Below are 19,092 nucleotides of genomic sequence, written 5' to 3'. Positions count from 1 at the left end.
TCCCCAAGCACGGTGGGTGACAGACCCACAATAACAAACGTTCCCATGCACATCCTAATGACGCTCATAAAGCTAAAAGCTATTTCTAAACTGTGACAAAAGCTCAATAATATTTTGGCAACGATTACAGAAGCATTTGTCAAATCGTACTACGCTGATATCACTCAGAGAAAAGGCAAATAACTCTTGGTAGCACTTGCAACCAAACCAAAATACTACACTTTTACTACAGCTTCCAAACAGCATAGCTTAATATGATTGGTTTGCAATTTTGGGGGCCTTTGTAGTATTCCTTTTGCAGTATACCCTGCTATTCCTGAATCCCATACCTGCAGAAACCCGGAGTGACAATGCAGAACTGCAGCTTCAAGCACAAGGAGCTCCCCAAACTCCAGTTTCAAGTCATGCGCCAGCTCAGCCATCCTTTCATTTGCTCAGGTTTTCATTTCTAGCATTTAGCACTGATTTTCTCCCCAGTTTTGAGAACTGAAAATTCAGCAGACTTTGCTCATTTTTGGGCCTCAAATCAAAGTCAATGGGCATTACATTGTGACTAATAAAACATCATAATTATCAGGCATCACCAGGCCAAAAACCAAGAGCATTATTAAAAGCCTACTACATAAGCTGTGCTGACTTTGGGTAGATAAGCTTGATACCACAAGAAGAATTTTGAAACTTAAAATGCATTCTAGTTTTTAAAGTTTGCTCTGATCATCCTTCTGGCCCCTATTAAGGTGACCTCCCAAAGCACCCCCTCTCATTGCATCTCAGTGCTCTTGCTCAGAAGCAAGATAAAGACACATCTCAAATGGAAAAAACAAGTAAATGAGCCATATTAACATTTTCTTCCTTTGTTCCCTAGTAATGAATTATTAATGAACATCAATATTCAGCATTCGTATCATATTAGGAAATTATAATTTCTGCATGACCAAAGGCATTTCGTAGAATCCTAGAAGGATTTGAGCTGGAAGGGACATCATGTTCCCTGCCATGTGCAGGGACAGCTCCCACTGTCCCAGGCTGCTCCCAGCCCCATCCAGCCTGGCCTGGGGCACTGCCAGGGATCCAGGGGCAGCCACAGCTGCTCTGGGCACCCTGGGCCAGGGCCTGCCCACCCTCCCAGCCAGCAATTGCTAATTCCCAATGTGCCAGAATCTGTGCCTGCCCTCTGGCAGTGGGAGCCATTGCCTGGGTGCTGTCCCTGCCTGCCTTGTCCCCAGGGGCTGTGCAGCTCTCCTGGAGCCCCTGGAGGCCCTGGCAGGGGCTCTGAGGTGTCCCTGGAGCTTCTCTGGTGCAGCTGAACAGCCCCAGCTGGGCCAGGCTGGCTCCAGAGCAGGGGCTCTGAAGATATTTCCAAATAAATGCATTTTCAGAACCTTGTGTCCATGGTTTCACACAGCACCCAACCAAGATTTTAATGCAAATACAAGATAAATGCACAGGAATGGTTCTGGGTTGTTTTATTAAAAACTACTGACATGAGGGAGCATTTACTGGGTTCTTCCCCACTGCAATCAGAGATTGCTCAACAAACCCTATTTAATTTGAACTTGCTTTATTTTCAACCATTATCCAGTCCTGCAGATTTGAGACAGTCCTGGTTTCAACTCAGGCTCTGTGAAAAAACCCCAATTTATTTTGCTACCAAAGGCAGATGTAACAAATTCCTCAGCTTGTTACCCAAACTAGTTTTATTCACAAAAATGCTCACAGAGATAGCAGTGCTTGCAGAGAGAGTGCAGGGAGCTCACAGTGTGTCTAAATATTGGCTGCAAGAACATGCAACACTAAATTAGGCACATGCCTTGTAAGTGTCTCAGGCAATTCCAACAGATTTAAAGAAAATTACCTGAAGGAAAAAGAAAAAAAAAAAAAAACCCAGAAAAAAAAAAAAAAAAAAAAAGAGAAGGAATTGGTCCAATGTAAATAGAAAAGATAGTGCTCCAGTGAGGATGTTTTGCAGCAAAATAGATCAAAATCTTTCTTCTGTGTGCAAAAAATCCCTCATCGATTAAAAAACCTAATTAAATGATTCCAGTTACAGATGCCAGAGCATCTGAGCCGAGGCTGATGTACAATAATAGGTTTTAATGTTTTCAAAGAAAGATCTCTTCCTTAGGGGCACACGGAGGATTGCATCTCTACTCATGCATGAGCTAAAGTAGCAGAAATAGAAACATTTTCTTCCACAGCTACTCAAAACAAACCAACACAACTGCAGCTCTCCAGGTTACCTGCTATATGCTTTTTTTTTCTTGTAAAGTTAATTGGTATTTTCAAAGGTTGTGTTTATAGATTAGCAAGGACTGAAAGCAAGATCCTTCAGGGAAACGATGATACTGCAAATGCGCCGTGCCAGAAAAAAGATTCAGTGCACTGAGAAGAGAATCTGCTGGAACAATGCTCCTCAGCACTTCCAAAGCATCCCAGAGAAACCGGGCAGCCCTGGAAGGATGGTTAAATTCAGCTCTCTGGACAGACCACCACATGTAACCCAGAGCAGGAATTCTTTCCTGCAAAAGATACACAGAAAGCATCCAAGAAACTCCTACAAAATGGTCTGTGGAGAGACTGAGGGAGAGCAAGATGAGCTCGAGACCATTATTTCTGCCTGGTTAAAAGCTCTCCACGACTCCTTCCCTGAAGCAGATCTTCTGCTGCTTTCATAACCCGTGACAGAAAAGCCAATGTTAACCAAATGTTGTTTTTTTCCTTTACTGTTCCACTGCCACACTTCTCCTAGCAAGGAAATAGGGGAAAAGACAAACTATAAAATACTACTGATGTTCCAGTGTCAAGCCCAGCTGCTCAGCAGATCCAACACTGATGTTCACACTCTTTTCATGAGTTCAGCCCAAATTATCTCGACCTGGAATGACTCTTCCTATTCAATTCCACCAAAATACCTCCTGGATGAAAGGTCATACCTTTCAAACTTTATTCTGAGAGTTTCCCATTCCTAAGCTACTGCTAGCAAAATCTAAGTATGGAAATGGGGATTTTAAAATTAAACACCAGGGTCTGGAAGTTGGACCCTGTTGTGGTGCAGCTGGACCCTGCTGCGGTGCAGTTAATGCACTGCAGCCAATTAACACTGCAGTGAGGCTGACCACAGCAATGCAACCCCCTGTGTGTCCTGACTCTGCACTGTCTGAGCCAACACAGAGCCACTTGTCATCACCCCCAACACAGGACTGCTCCTGTCTCACTGGGGTGGGGAGATTTCAGCTGGTGAATGAGCCATGTGGGATGGACAAGGGTTTCTGACAACATCTCAGAATGATAAACTGGAATAATCACAAACTGGTGCTACAAATAAAGGGTAATCCCAGCTGAAGAGGATGTTTTCCTACCTGTAAAAATTCAGTTTAAGGGTTCAAGTGGATATGAATTTCCCTGTTGATATTAGTCAATGCAACTAGGCCCCACTCAGCATTTCTCATGATCACCCCTCAATTCCTTTTACAGCAACACAGAAAGTATTTAACAAAGTAATTTGGACACATTAGTAGGTGAAACAATTATTCTGCTATGTCTGTAAAATCAAACCATTATTTTGCAGCTTATTAATGGCAAATGGCTACTGAAGAAAACACCCCTGTGATCAAAGAGTCACTGTAAGGTCATTAACTCACGCCACACAGGGATCTGTCACATCACACTATCCCACCCTCCCCTTACCCCTGGAGAACTGTTGTGTCTAGTAACACAAAGTAAACTATTTACCCAAATTGCTGTTTATCTTCCAGGGAATGTGACTCCCAAGACACACAGTTCACAATGCCAGTGGTGGCACACACTCTGCACACTCAGTGCCCACAGAGCAAAAAGCACACAGAGCAATTCAGCCCCAAACCTGTGACATTGGATCCCACGTGGAGCTGGCTTGGGTTTTTAAGCAACACTTTCTAAAACTGCTGTTCTGTTTTGCCCCTCTGAGCCCTGCTGGGTAGTCCCCACAACAATTCCAGTGCAGCTTGGAGCAGGCTGTGTCCCACCCTTACAAATGCTTGGCTGCCACCAACATGACTGTGAAAAATGTGTATTATATGATTGGCTTTTTCCAAATATTAAAATCAATATTATATGTGCTATGTCAGAAAGTTATGCTGTATTAATTTTTTTAGTAGTGTGTTAAATATAATTTTAGATTATAACACAATGTTAAAACAGAAACTATGCTTTTTTAAAGAAAGGACTTGCATCAAGATAGCAGCCATAGGACACCTACATCTTTCAGAGAAAGAGCATTTATTGCTCTCTTATCAGAAGAAACTAACTTCTTCCCGCCTTGCTCAGCCCTGAAGAGGCCATTAGGATTAAGAGGAAGAAGCTGACACTGACCAGACAGAATCCTTTGTTTGAATGGAATTTATGTATCACGTATGAGGTGGATGAATATACAACAGGCTTTTGTTTTTAAGGGTTAATCCTCTGTTAACGTGTGTCCTTTTTCGGGCTTATTTTGCCCAGAAAAGGTACCCAAACTGTCCATAACTCTTCTTATTTGTCTTGTATTGTCCTAATCCCAACTGTTGAAATTTTCATTACTCTATTTATATTGCTATTTTTATAGCCACTTTATTACTATTAACCTTTTAACATTTCAAAAACAAGTGACTGGCATTTTTCACAACGGCCCTTCCCACACGACACGGGCAGACCCAAAGCGGCGGCTGGGCCAGGCCCGTCCCTGCACAGCCCAGGACGTACCTGCTCGTCCACCTTCCTCTGCAGCTGCACCACCTTGTTCTCCATGCCGATGTTGAGCTTCTTGAGGTGCTGTGCCGAGCGGGCCTCGATGCGGAGGGCCTGGAGCTGGCGCCGGGCCCTGAGGCGCCGCCAGTGGCACTGCAGCACCACGGCGGCGGCCTGGGCCCGGCGGAGCCGCGCGCGGGCCAGCCAGCCCCGGGCGTACTTCTGCAGGATGGTGGCCTTGTGCTCCATCAGCATCTGCAAAACACGGCCACAGCGCGGCGGTCAACAGAGGGAAGGCATGGGATTGTGGAACCCCAGAATGGTTTGGGTTGGAGGGACTCTAAAGATCATCCACCATGGGCAGGTGGTGGATGATCACACTTCCACTAGACCAAGGTGCTCCAAGCTCTGTCCAACCTAGCCTTGGAAATTTCCAGGGATCCAGTTGTGTCAGAATTCAGGACATTCCTCTGGCTGTCCTGGGTTGCCAGGGGGCTCAGAGACCCTGGCACAGAGCCCAAGACACCTGTGACTTTGATTATGACCCATGGAAAAAGTTAACAACCTTATATGAGGATCTGCAAGCCACAAAAGTCCGAGTAGAGTAATAATCAGTTTGTCATAGGATGAAAAGTAGAGTTTTTTGGGGTTTTAGAATGGGGGTTCAGGGGCCAAGATGGAGGAATCTGGGTGTGTCCAGCCTTTCTCCTTCTTCTTCTTAGCCTCCATCTTCTGCTGTGATGTTGGCACTTTTAGATTGGTTTAGAGTAGAAGCTCACTGTCTAACATTGGTGATAGGTATTGGAAAGTAATTGTAAATATTGTACACGTAGTTTTTAGTATAAAAAGATAACACCTCCCTGGGGGCAGGCAGATTGCCTCTGTCTGTCCTGCTGAGTGGACCTCAGAGGAGAAAGAATTTTATAGATAAAAAATAATAAACAACCTTGAGATTGAGAAATGACAAGCTCTGACTCCTCCTTTGACCGTGGGGCTGAGAAAAGAGACTTTCTAATACATCTTGAGGTCACTCTGACCAGCTAAAGTCCCAAGACATTTGCTCTGGGAAACCTGTGCCAGGGCCTCCCCACCCTCACAGCCTTCCCAATATCTTCTCTAAATCTACTTTCCTTCAGCTTAAGGGCATTCCTGAAAGGTCACCTGCACAGCAGCTCAGGTTTGGCGGCAGCAAACATTAAACACTTCCCAAACGGCCCTGGGAAGGGCTTCTCCTCCAAGGAATGTCCTGGAAGATGCAGGTGCTGATGGAAATGGAGGCTGTGGTTTTGCACCCTCCTTCATGGACACTGTTCTCAATGGATGCAGGCAGGGCACCTCTGCTAGGAGCCTGCTTAGTCTCAAAGCAAAGACCTGCTTGGTCAGTGACACGAGGGGATATGATCCTGGTTGTGAGGACTTGGTGGGAGCAGGTGACATCTGGGCTCAAGTGTGACTTTGTGGACCACCTCAGAAGAGTACTGAGATCCACCAGAGCCACAGCTCCAGAGTAAACACTCATTAACAGACACACTAACAGTCAGCAATGAACTCACTGTCCCCTCAGCATCAGACATCACCAGAACAGATCTGTAGATTTTTTTTCCTGTGTTCTGCCTCTGCATTATGATAATTTTTACTGCAGATAAATGCTGTCCTGATGGGATTTCATATCATGTGGATAACCTTCAAATAAAACTATGAGTCCTTTCACTACAGTCTGCAGCTACTTCTCTAGCACGGTTCAATTTGTAGTAATTTTTATCTGTTTTCATGAAATTTCCGGCATGTTTGCATTGGATTTCTTCCTCAAAATTTGCAGCTATCTTGTCAGTCAGTGGCAGTTCAATTTTGCTCTCTAAAATTGAAGGCTGACATTTTAGAGATACAAACAGCATATTGTTAATAGCTTCCTTATGCTTCAGTCTGCTAAGGAAATAAATAGGAGAATTTGAAGATTACAAGACACTTCATTGTTATTAGTTTGGGTTAAGTTGTCTCAGAAAAGGTTATCCTATCAGCTTCTCTTATAAATATTTTGTTTCACCCTAAGGCTTTCTTTGCAGTTGCAAATTTTAATTCAGAATAAAGGCATTGTATGAATTTAAGATGCAGCAAGAATGACTGTGAAATGAGCTTTATATGTCTCCAGTCTCGGCATTCATAAATGGGGAAAGCTAGGGATGCCCAAAGAGGTAGAAGAAACCCCACTGCATTGCCTTGGGGACTTATTTCAGCTTTACACAAAAATTTTTGGGTGGGAACTGGGCATGCCTTCATCCCATCGATCATCACCCACTGCCCTGCATCTGTCAATGAACATGCACTGGAACCAACACTTTTATCTAAAACCTATACCCAGTGCTCCAGAGATTAAGGACACTCAGATTAGAGAGGCCTGGCCTTCAGACAACTTATACACCTTGCTAAGATTTGGGTGGCCTTGAATCTTAGAGAGTTTAACTGCTGGATCAGCTGCCTCCTCTGCAGAAGCTTCCACTTTAAAAAATAGATGCTGAAACAGCAGCGGCAGCACAAATTCCTTATCGCCAGCTGCTGTGTCTCAAAGGACAGCCCTGGTTTCTCTGGGAGGTCACCAAGTGTCCAGGTAATTTCAATTATTTCCAGGAACGGGCTTTTCCTTATTGAAGCCTCTCACTTCTTGGAATTTCCCCACAACCCAGTTAGGCACCAGTTTAGTGCTGGATCTGCAGAGTAGACAGAAGATTCTCCAAAGCTGTTCTCAGTTTCCTGACAGAGAGTAGCTGGAGAAAGGCTCTGGACAAGTGATGAGGGGACAGGACAAAGGGCAATGGCTTCCCATTGCCAGAGGGCAGAGTTAGATGGGATATTGGGAAGGAATTGCTGGCTGTGAGGGTGGCAATGCCTTGGCACAGGTTTTCCAGAGAATCTTTGGCTGTCCCTGGATCCCTGGAAGTGACCAACACCAAACTGGACAGAGCTTGGAGCAAGCTGGCATAGTGGAAGGTGTCCCTGCCCATGGCAGCGGTGGAATGAGGTGATCTTTAAGGTTCCCTTACACCCAAACCACTCCAGGATTCAATGACTTATCACTGTATCACTGCTGTCATGAAACTCCAAATCTTTTGTGTCCTACTCCAGGTTTAACACAGAAAGCTAAAGGAGAGACCTAATTAAAGAGATATGCATATCAAGAAATTAATTACTGTCTTCCATGACAGACCCTCTTTGTCTTCTTACGCTATCGGGAGCAGCTCCAACACTCACTCAGTGGGATGGGGAGGTTTCAGCAGAGCATAAGTTAGACCAAATGACATTTCCACATCTCCACACCACCTCCTGGCACCACAGTGACCAACTCTATTTAGCTGTTCTGCTGAGGTGCTGCTGCCAAAACGTTTTTTGCTCGCACAGCTTTAAATAGCAAAGCTCACCATCACCCTCGGTCCTCTGGCAACACTGGGGGCTGTCAGCTTCACAAACATCAACACCGCCACAACAAACACACCACAGAAGTAAATATAAAGGTTCTTTCCTCATGCAAAGACCCTCCTGGGGGTGTACCTGGTGGTAAATCCTCCTGACAAACATGCCCCGAGCAAAAGCCTGGATGGTGAGGGTGGCGCTGCGGACCCTCAGGAAGGCCCGGCGCATCCGCAGCATTCGGTACTGCTTCTGCAGGATGATGGCAGCCCTCGTCCTCCTCAGGTGCTGGAAAAGCCTGCAGGGCACAGGAGGAGGGTAAGCAGGGCACATAAACTCAACTTTTCTTCTGATGCAGTAAGTTTTAAGCCAGGGGGAGAGGAAAGCTTTTGTCCAATGTGGCTTGGTAGTATTCAGGAAAGACCATCCCAACAGCTGGGCTAAGAAAGCCTCCATGCTATCAGACAGCAGCCATTGAACCCAGGAGCACTGGAACCACAGATCAACACACCCCATTGCTCCCAAACAGCATTAAACCCAAGTATTCCCCAGGTTTTCCTTGGTTTGAACTCTCTGCCTTACATCCGTTCTCTAATCAGCACCCAGGTTGGCTCCATCACCTCCCTAACTATAAAAAGCACACTACTGACTCAGTGAAAACAGCAGCAAATTGATTTGACATTTAAACTGGTGTACACTGCTTTGGCAACATTCCTGAGCAGAGCCTCGAGCCATTCAGAGACAGTAAATAATGAGGGATGTGGTCAGCTCTGCACCATGTTGCTCCCATTCTCCAGCTGAACTCATGTTCAATTTGCTGTTACACTGGTTAATAAATGCCCATAAACCCTCCATTAAATTTGATAATTAGCTTGTTTTGCTGGATTTATGATTCATTTATTGCTCTCAGCATGCAGCATTATACAGAAATTTGATCCACTTCTTTTATTTTGTGAAAAGCATATCAAAATGAAGAGCCACATCAGATTGGTTTATATATTCCCCTGATTGAGGCAAATGGTTTCTCATTAGGACCCACTGATGCAAGGCTTCCTGAAGAGGATAAGGGATGGTCCGTCTCCAAAAAGAGACAGTAGTTACTTAGATGCCATCCCACCCTACAAGCACTGCACAAACAGGGGAACTGAAAAATTATGTAGAAGAAACTCTGCAGCAGCTGGTTCTCCCCGACACCAACCCCTTTCACAATCACAAACAACACCACAAACTCAGCTAGCATCTCTGATGTTCTTCTGCTGATTGTCTGGCTTGAAGAAGGGCCACAAGAGGGAAGGTGGCCAGTGGGTTGGGATGCTGCTCCATTGCTTCACTCCTCCCTCACATCAACCCCACACCGGCCACCAGGTACCCACCCTCCAGCAGAGCGCTACCTACAGAAACCCCAGCAAGCCACTGACACAATGGTTCCTGCACAGAAACAGTTAACATGAGGCTCTTTTATTATCTACTGTACACAGCCCCCCTGCCAGTGATTTAGAGTGATTTTCCTCATTACAAAGGATACAGCCAATCAATCCTGAGAACTCCCCCTGGACATCAGGAGACACAAACCTTGTCCCTGCAGGGGAGGAATGCATACCAACTAGGCAGCCCTTCTCTGGCTGATCCAAATGCCCTCTACCAAAGGCAGTCCCAGGAAAATATTAGTTCTGTGAAACACTTTCACCTAAACCCTTCAGAGCACTGTAGTCACCTCATTACAACCAGATTGTCTATGTTACGACCTTGGCCCAGAACCTAGAAATTAAACTAATGTAAATATGAAACCAGTTTGAGGCAAATAATTTTGATCTCTTGCCCCTAAATAAAGACAGATAGAGGGGTCAGAAATAAGTCCCAACTTTAGCCCTTTAGAGTTTTTTTAGAAACTCTCACCACAGCATTACCCACATGCGCGTTACGCATCTTGCTTTCAAGCGAACAGAGCATTTCCAAAGCTCCTCATATGAAACCCCCAAGATGAAACAGACTGAAAACCCGTGTGGCCAGCGGTGTTTCCACCCTTGTCTGCCCCGCTCTGAGGCTGCCCAGGACCCACCTGCATGCCAGGTGCCCGCGGGCATAGCGCTGCAGGGCGAGGGTTGCTCAAGTGCTCAAGTGAACAGAGCATTTCCAAAGCTCCTGATATGAAACCCCCATGATGCAACCGATTGAAAACAGAGGTGTTTCCACCCTTGGCTCCCCAGCTGCCCCCTCTGAGGCCGCCCAGGACCCACCTGCGTGCCAGGTGCCCGCGGGTGTAGCGCTGCAGGGCGAGGGTGGCTCGCCTCAGCCGCAGGTACCTGGCCCTCTGCAGCCAGCCCCGCACCATCTTCTGGATCATGATGGTGGCAGCTCTGAACTTATCTGCACGCAGCTTCTCCAGATATGCCACCTGGCCTGCACGGAAAAAGATCTTGGTACGGCCAAACTGGAACTTGTCTGGATCCTTTTCAAAAGCATAAAGGAAATTATATTTAATTGAGGCAAACATAACTTTTTTTTTCTTTTTGTTTTCAGTCTAAGTTCATCAGTAGATACAGAGTGAAAACACTACTTTGAATCAAATTTATCAACTCATGTCTCTTCTTAACTGGGTAATGAAGATATTATTGGGTAATGAAGATATTATTCGACTCCATTATTAGATATATTAGATTATTAGACTTATTAGACATTATTCGATATTACTAGACTTACTACACTTGAGCATCTACACACCCATTAAGGAAAGCAGCACTAGGATTCAGTCTTGAACTCCATATAGTTGCACAATTTTGAAGAGGTTTTGGGTTGGGTTTTTGTGTTTTGTGGATTTTTTTTTGCTTAGTTGGTCTGGGGTTTTTTTGTTGTTGTTTGGTTTTGGTTTTTTGTGGTGCAGGAGTTTATTTGGGGTTTATTTTGTTTTGGGTTTGTTTGTTTGCTTGTTTGGGGGGGTTTAGAGGTTTTGTTTGGATTTGGTCTTTTGTTATTTGTTGGTTTTTACGTACATAAAGAAATCACAGAATTGTTTAGGTTGGAAGGGACCTTAAACCTCACATATATCCAACCTCCCTGCCATGGGCAGGGATGCCTTCCACTACACCAGACTGGAAATGCAGCACCACAGCACTTCAAGAAAAATATTTCTCTTTTGAAAAGATTAATGTTTAGACCTACAAAGTCATACATGCACTGCAAAAGGCTCTGCAGCCAAGGGTAACACTGGGTGCAAAAAGCAAAAAGAGGAACCCAATTGGGTTAATTCCTCAAAACCCCACAGGAAAACAAGAGATCAAGCATTAAAACCTGTCTAAGGTGCTGGCCACATTCTGAGCCACTCAACAGCAAGAAACCTTTGCATGCACATTTGCAATTTAAAAATAATGCATACAAGCAAGCAGTAAAGTTTTGGTAAGGTGAGGTGGCAAAATCTTCTGACTTGTTTGTGGTAAAGAAGTCCCAGTCTGCAGGAGGTTTTTTCCACATAGGGCCAATGAAAGTCTCCCACACATCAAGAAAAGGCATTTACTGCACTTTTCCCTTGCTCATTTGTGCAAAGAGTCAATTAATGACTGACTAAGGTTCATGACGTCCCAGGGTGGACCCCTGAAAAGTGCTCCAGCTGTGGCTAGACAAAAGAAGAAGGAGGGGATGGGGGGACACATTTTTTAGAAATGGCCAGTCATTTGTGTCCAGCCAGTGACAGAAAACTTGACTTCACCAGCACTGAAAAGATTCACTCCTCTTGACCAGAACCAAGAAATCCCATGCTCCTGACACCTCTTTGCAAGACTCCCTCATTTTGGGAAAACTCCCAGGCTGCCTGGGGTGGAGAAGCACCTGCACATGCAGCAGGTGAAGCTGGAGCAATCATCAAAGCCACAAGTTCTGTGCTTTTAGCATCAGTGACAAAGATCTGGTCCCAGCTCACCTTAATGAGGTCTTCCAGCAGGGTCTGACAGATCTGCTTCGTGTTGTTCTTAGAGAGGTCTCTCTTGTTCATAAGCACACGGTACCTATTGAAAAAGTCAGGGTAGGACCACCTGAAAGCAAAGCACACGCTGGGTTAGTCTGCATGCTAGGTACTGCTTCACTAAAATAAAGGGCTTGGAGTCATAGATGAGCCAAAGTGTGCAATATTTCAAGGGATTTCTCACCACAACCAACATGGACCAACTCCAAAAGGAGCTACTCACCCCCAGCTTGGCCCCAATCTCAGATGTTGAATGACCAAGTGGCCTTTCTAGCCTGGAACAGAAAGGCCACAGATCACCCTGTTCTCACCCCTGATGTGCTTCCCAATCTGCTGCTCTTTACTACTCAAACACAACAGTGCTGCTCCTGTCAGAAAGGAGAAGCTAACTTGGGAGAAATCATGGATCTCTTGTTTACCCAAAAATAAAAACTAAACAGAAATCTTTATAGTTGTAGATTGCACAATCATAAAGTTGTAGAAAATGAATCAAATAGAAATTCTTCGGTTTTTGTGTTCCCAAACTCTGCTGAATACTAATTTCAATCTACTCCCTAATTGCTCCATCTTGAGGTCTGTGACTGACACCCTTCAAACAAACACAAAATCTTTTGGCTCTGGAAAGACAAAGCAGCCCCTTGGAAGATGCCTCACTGTCTCCAGCAGCAAAGCCTCCAAACAGGCAATGCTAATTGAAGGAATTAGAGCACTGTATCCTGCTGCTAGAAATATCATCTCCCGCTGCTGGTGATAGATGTAGAGCCTGCAGACTGCGATCCTGAAATTGCTTCAGCATCTGCCAAGTTTCAGCCCCCTCTAAATTAACACAGTGAGTTATAAACCCCTCAAAACCTGAGATTTTAATTAACACTAAACTTCTCCAGAATGATCATTGGTATTTCAACAAAATACGCATAACAAGCATCAAAGGGAGACTGGAGAGAATCACAGAGGATTTGATTTCTGCCCTCACTCAACAAAACCACCTGTGAGCCTGATCCTTACCTGCAGGGATGCTCTGGCAACCAGGACGAGAACAAACTGTGAAGAGATGCCACACAGAAACATTCTCTTCACCCAGAGGCCCCATGTCCACCTTAACTTTTTGCATTATGCACCAAACTCTTCCTATTTTTACACTTCCAGGGATTAAGTGTTCGGGAGGGAAAATAAACTGCAAAGGGCCAGAGCATTGCTTGCGACGGGTCGTGGCCAGTTTGCAGTGGTGAGACTGAGTGAGACCACCTGAGCAGTCACAGCTGCCAGCTCTACAAAATGCATCATGAAACAAAACTGTTCAGTTGGAAGGGACCTGCACAACCATCTACTCCAGCTGCTGGTATCTCTCACGAAACACCTTGAAGGCTGGAAGCTGTGGTATTTGCTAAGACAGGCATATTGCTGATTTCAAAACACACAGCCAACAGAGTTTTTTGTCACTTCAGAAAAGGGGAGGAAAGCCAATGCTTTTTTTAATTGAAAAGAGTGCAGTAAAATGAAATGTTTGCAAAGGGAATGAAGAGAGCAAATGGGAAAAAAAGGTGGATTGGTAAACCACATGTAACTCCTGCATGGACACACAGCACCCAGGGCACAACTAGTGAAAAATAAAGGGACTGGCAAAAACCAGAATATCCTTAGGATTGCACCTAAAGCCAAAGGTAAAAAAGAGAGCTTGTGGGGGCAGAAGCATGAAGGCCACTGTGATGAAAGGATTTCCCATGCTCAGAATGCTCAGATTGGCTCTGGAACAGCCAGATTTTGTGCTGATTCAATCTCTGTCTCCATGGGCTACTCCTGAGGCCAGGCAGCTACAGCTACCCACCCTCAAATAACCAAAAGATCACTGGATCACTAAAAAAAACTAAGGTGTCAGCTATGGAGAGCTCCCTCTGGGGTGAAAACTGAACACAAGATTATGCAAGACTACAAACTTGTGTCCTCTGAGGTTTAACTTAAACTTGCCTCCTCTTTGCTTTCCCAGCGCCTCTGTTTTGTAATTACGTTTGCCACTTTGCGTTGTGCAAATGAAATCCGTTTTCATTTCAAGCATACCCAAGGTTTACACAGCTCCAAATCAAACCTGAGAGGAGAAGCAGAGCATGCAGAGCCCGCGGCACCCAGCCAAGCACACGAGGCTGGCTCGGGTACTGCTCGAGGCAGGGAAAGCTTGGGAGGAGGGAAGAGAGAAGGAAGGAGTATTCCCATTAACCTGCCAGAGTCAGCTCAGGCACTGGCATTATTAACTGCTGATATCCAGAGAAAAAAAATCACCCTGCAGGTGCCACCCAGGCTCTTCCAGCTAAGAGCAGATGGTGAAGAGGCAGAACATGAAACTCAGGGCACAGGTCCAAGCTGGGCAGAAAGTAAAATCCATCATCTTCCAGGACCACAGCAGAGATGGAGATCCCACAGCTGCCCACAAACAAGAGTCAGACACCTGCAGGAAATCCTTAAAAATAAATCATAGGCCACCGCACAGTGGGTCTTCCTCCAGAGCCTGTCACTCTCGTTTCCCAAGGCAGAAAAAAATTATTTTCCACATCCATCCTTAATAAAAATGACTCACTTTTCAGGAGTAAGTCTCACATGAGACATTGGAAGAGTCAGGGAATACATTCCCTGGTTTCTGCCAAGGTGTTCACAGGACTGGTGGCATCCACAGCCCCACATGTCCCAGAGGTTCACAGCCCCACGCTGAGCCCCAGGGCACTGAACTGCCTCCCTTGTGCTCTCACCACTCTCTGATTTATCAGGGAATGACAGCCCTGACACCACACTGCTCCTGAATTATTGTCCATGGGCATCAAAACAAAATCTGTGCCACAACAGGAGTTTCACTGGGATATTTGCCATCCCAGTTCACCAGCAAAAGAAAGCTGCAGGGGTTCATAGGTGCTGCTACAGAATCCTCCCCGGAGAAAGGAGCAATTAAAGCACTCAGGTTTAATGTAACATGCCTCATTGAACCACTCGAGGCTCAAAGCTGTATAAAATTTCCTTACAACTATCTGCTGGGAGAGAAACAAACATGATCCCCCAGCCCTGCAAGGGAGATTTCTCCAGTGCAGAAATACTGAAGCTCAGTGCTTTGTTGTACATGCACTTTTAAAATTACTTTTCTGCACATACATTTTTATTTTTTTTTTAGGTACAATGCCTTCATTTTAAAAGGGAAAACAAAAACAAACATGAAAACAAAAAAAGAAAATTCATTCATACTTGCCAAGCCACACAATGACTCCCAGCAGGAGACAAAGGATGTGCTGTGTTACCCCACAGCTTAGCAGGTCAGGAAAGACTGTGGGAAGGGTACACCTCAGTTCAACTTGTGGACAGGTATCAAATAAAAAGCAGACCTCGGGTGCTTGGTATGCTGCCACACAACACACAGCATGGGCAAGCCTCAGTGCTGGGGGCTGGAAACGACCAAGGGACACTAAATAAATAGAGCTCTGTAGTATTATTATCAAGTTTTAAGATCCAGATAAGTGATGCAGAGAAAAGAGATGGAACCAGGGCATTTTTGTACCTGCACAACTGAGAAACAGGAAGAAGGAGGCACAAAGGACTGGGCAGATGCTACTCAAACTGAGATCAAGGCAACCTCAAACAGCTGAATTTTGCTTTGATGCCAGCACAGGTCACTAAGGGGAAAAGGCAATAAAGGGAAGGGAAGAATGCAGGAAAGTAACTTATGCCTGTGGAGAAACCCCTCCTTGGGCTCAGCAGCAAGGAGGATGGTTGGCTGAGAGCCTGAGGCTTGGTCTTCCCAGCAAAGTCTTTGTCACCTACAGGAAACAGAGGGAATAAGACATAGCACACGCCACAGATGAAGTAATCTTTTTTCTGTAGTTTAAGCAACCAGATTTGGATGTTTTACACAAAAATGCAGCCAGGTGCAAAGCAGAGGGGCTGCTCCTGTCCAAAATCGAGGGTTTATGAACCTGAGCAGAGCCAGCTGTGTTTATCACAATGCCAAATTGAAGGGAGAGCGTGGGTAGGAAACTGGGGTTCACATTCCAAGGAAGCTTCCAAAAAGCATCTTTCCAAGCAGTCAACAACTGCCCAAAATATCCACAACCCATTGTTTCAGCAATGTTGTGCCAGCTGCACCGAGTGAACAGCTGAAAGCAGTGTAATAGGTCAAAAAAGCTTCCAACTCTTAACCATAATATGGTTTCTTTTGGTACCCTAAAATAACTGAACGTGAAATGTTTCCACTCAGAGCAAACAAAGACCATCCCAGGTGCTGAGCAAACTCAGTTTTTGTGGGAAATCCTGGCAGCACCACAAGGCACCCTCCCCTGAAGGGGCCAATATATTAAGCAGGAAGGAGCTGGATGATATTGATCTTTTCAGAGGAGTCAGAACATGTCTGGAAGGGTGCAGGTTCAATCTCGGAGCCAAGATTTGACATGAAATTATTTTAGAAGCTGCAGTTCAGGGAGAAAATTTCTCTTGCCTTGTTTACTGCAGCAGAACAGATTTGCCTTTCAATTAGTTCTAAAACATGCAGGCTGGCCTGGCTTGAAATTAGCTGGAATATATTCAAAGGGAAAAACAAGGGGGGGAAAGCCCCTCCATTTGCATATTACACCTTTGTTGGGTGTGGGCAAACAGAACTGTTGGTAGCCAAAGCAATTCATAGGTCTTGTTATCCTGAAATGACAGCCACACAGCTAAAGGCACATTCTGTAAAAAAAATTATACATCAAGGATGCCCATGATAGTTTTCAATTATAAATGTTTAATATTTATAGAGTTTAGCAGCTGGGATTTCACACTGAATTGATACAAAAATGCTGAATCTGACAGTGAGCTCCAGCGACCAGAGGAAGCAGCCAAATGCCAAGGATACTTAAACTATAAATACATAACAACTACAAAGAGGGTAATTCAGAGAGAACTGCAGCGATGAGGCAATTCAGAGTGATGGCACGGTGTGACACCACTGCTGCTGGACCACTGACTGGAAACCACCAAAACCAGCAGCGGGGAAAAAAAAAGTACAGTTTTGACAGAACCAATTTAAAAACTTGGTTTAAAGAATTATTTTGCTATTCATGGAGATGTGCAGCAATTAGTTCTCAAAAGACTCATCTCTCTGCAGCCAGTTTCTGTAAGGAAGATGAATGGTTTTACAGCACAGAGACATCTTCCACGCTTTACCCAGGGAAGCTGATGATAGATTTACTACCTACACACCTCAGACACTCCATTCATCACAGTCATTTATGTACATGCTAACAGATACAGATTTCTTAACTGCTGAGTAACATTTCAAAGCAAATGATACATTTTCAATTTATTTCAGACGCAGCCAGAGCGCAGCCTACCATGGAAATGGCAAAATAAACCCAGGAACACCCTAAGTGGGGAGTCCCAGGCTTCAGATTTCTGAGACTTACACAGCTTGAACAACTACCACTTGTATTAAAAATTATTTCTTTTTCTAGAGGTAAAAAAATTATTAAGGACTCAAAACACTGAACTCTTCAGCAGCAGGTGGATTTATCCAGAGATCTCTGACTCAAAGTCACATCACCCTCAGAAAGCTATTCTAGTGACAGTGTGCTGGAATATATTCAGAAGTAAACATTACAGGATGAAAACAAGAGTTTTTCTATTGTTTCTGGTTAAAACTTACCTTGAGATAAACAAATTTGGAAATTCCCTATTGTTTTATGGGTAAATTGCTTACACCTGAGCGAAGCAAAAGTCACGAAGATCAAGTTTTCTGCTATTATTTTAAAGTATTCCAAATTTAGAGCCTTCACAAGAGGTTTAAATTTAAAGCAATGACTGTCCTTTTTGGTTTTATCCTTAATCAAGCAATATAAATGCAACCTGTCTCAATATATAAGGAAATACAGAGGAATAATCAATGCTCACTGTGATGAAAACCGAGAGATATCACATGTGAAACTGCAGAAATGACTAAAAGTCTGTTACTTTTCCTACAAAACAAAATCCTGTGGAAGCATCTTTTCCCAAGATGGTCTGTAAAGTCAATATAAAGACACAGATTATTCACAATCTTTCAATGACATCCTGAGTCTGGATTTTCAAGACTGGAATTTTCTGAGTAAGGAAGATGAAGAACTATGGGAGCCCAAAGTGAGTATTTTATTTGGTGCAGAGCTGCTCCTATACACAAATATATGCTAGAAATATTAAAACACACAAAGATCTGTCCTTCAACAATCACAAACTTTGGAGAATATCACTCTGAAAGGCTGAAATTGCTTTTTGCACCCTGTTTTTTTTTGTCCCTGGAAGAAGAACAAGAGCTGACAAGTTGCAGTGATGGAAGAGTTCTGTATTCCTAGCGTCCTGGGAAAAGATCTCACAACCAAAAGCATGCAAGCAGAGCTGAGAGCATCAACTTTTTAGTTTGTAAGGGTGGAGTGGTTCTTGTACTGGTCAATTCTTTGCTGTCAATAGATCCTGGCTGGTGTCCAGGTGCTGCAGTGATTCCTCCCCTCTGCTCCCCCTCCCCATTACTGATTTCACATTGATTTTAGTGCTGTAGAGTATTAGCTGCAGTTAAGTGAGCAGAAATGGGAAAATGCTACAAATCTGTAGGATAATTATGAATGGAGGGGAACAGGGTGTGTTCCATGCAGCCATGGTAAGACCAGTAACAAACCTCACAAAACACACAACGCTCAGGTCAGAGCTCCCCAAACTCTCCCAGGACCCACCATGGCAAAGCCAGGGCTCAGACTGCACTGGGCAGTGTGACTGCTTGCTTGGGGAGCAAAGAACTGCATTTCTCTGGCCTTTTCCATGCGAGAAAAACCCAGATTTTTCATTGTTTCAGGGCTTTTACTGCAAGGACTAACAGATTTGGTCTGGCTACAAAGATGGTAGTAAAAAACACCCATGGGCTGGAATTTTTGATTCCCCACCATGGCTTAGGGATCAAGTAAGGAAGAAGCAGCTTTTTACTGGTTGCTTCCACAGAAGCCCTCAAGACTTCAGAGATGAGAGCCAAAGGTGATGCTGGGTCTTCTAACAGGGTCAGG

The 19,092-nt window shown here is 44.5% G+C and overlaps 1 protein-coding gene across 2 annotated transcripts in view; it reads right to left on the bottom strand.

Annotated features, from left to right (window-relative positions):
* MYO5B (myosin VB) overlaps window positions 1–19,092 on the bottom strand; it is a 148,890-nt gene that overhangs the window by 39,230 nt on the left and 90,568 nt on the right. For both annotated transcript variants that reach the window (XM_063179615.1, XM_063179614.1), the window contains exons 18-21: window positions 12,020–12,131; window positions 10,344–10,555; window positions 8,248–8,404; window positions 4,720–4,959 (exon numbers count right to left, since the gene is read on the bottom strand). In XM_063179615.1, coding sequence (XP_063035685.1) covers window positions 4,720–4,959; window positions 8,248–8,404; window positions 10,344–10,555; window positions 12,020–12,131 — 721 coding nt within the window. The remainder of the gene's footprint in view (window positions 1–4,719; window positions 4,960–8,247; window positions 8,405–10,343; window positions 10,556–12,019; window positions 12,132–19,092) is intronic.

This window comes from Melospiza melodia, chromosome Z (assembly GCF_035770615.1).
Source record: "Melospiza melodia melodia isolate bMelMel2 chromosome Z, bMelMel2.pri, whole genome shotgun sequence".
In the NCBI taxonomy this organism is placed as follows: domain Eukaryota; kingdom Metazoa; phylum Chordata; class Aves; order Passeriformes; family Passerellidae; genus Melospiza; species Melospiza melodia.
Note: the sequence above shows the minus strand (reverse complement) of the source record. Positions and strands in the feature narration are given on the sequence as shown.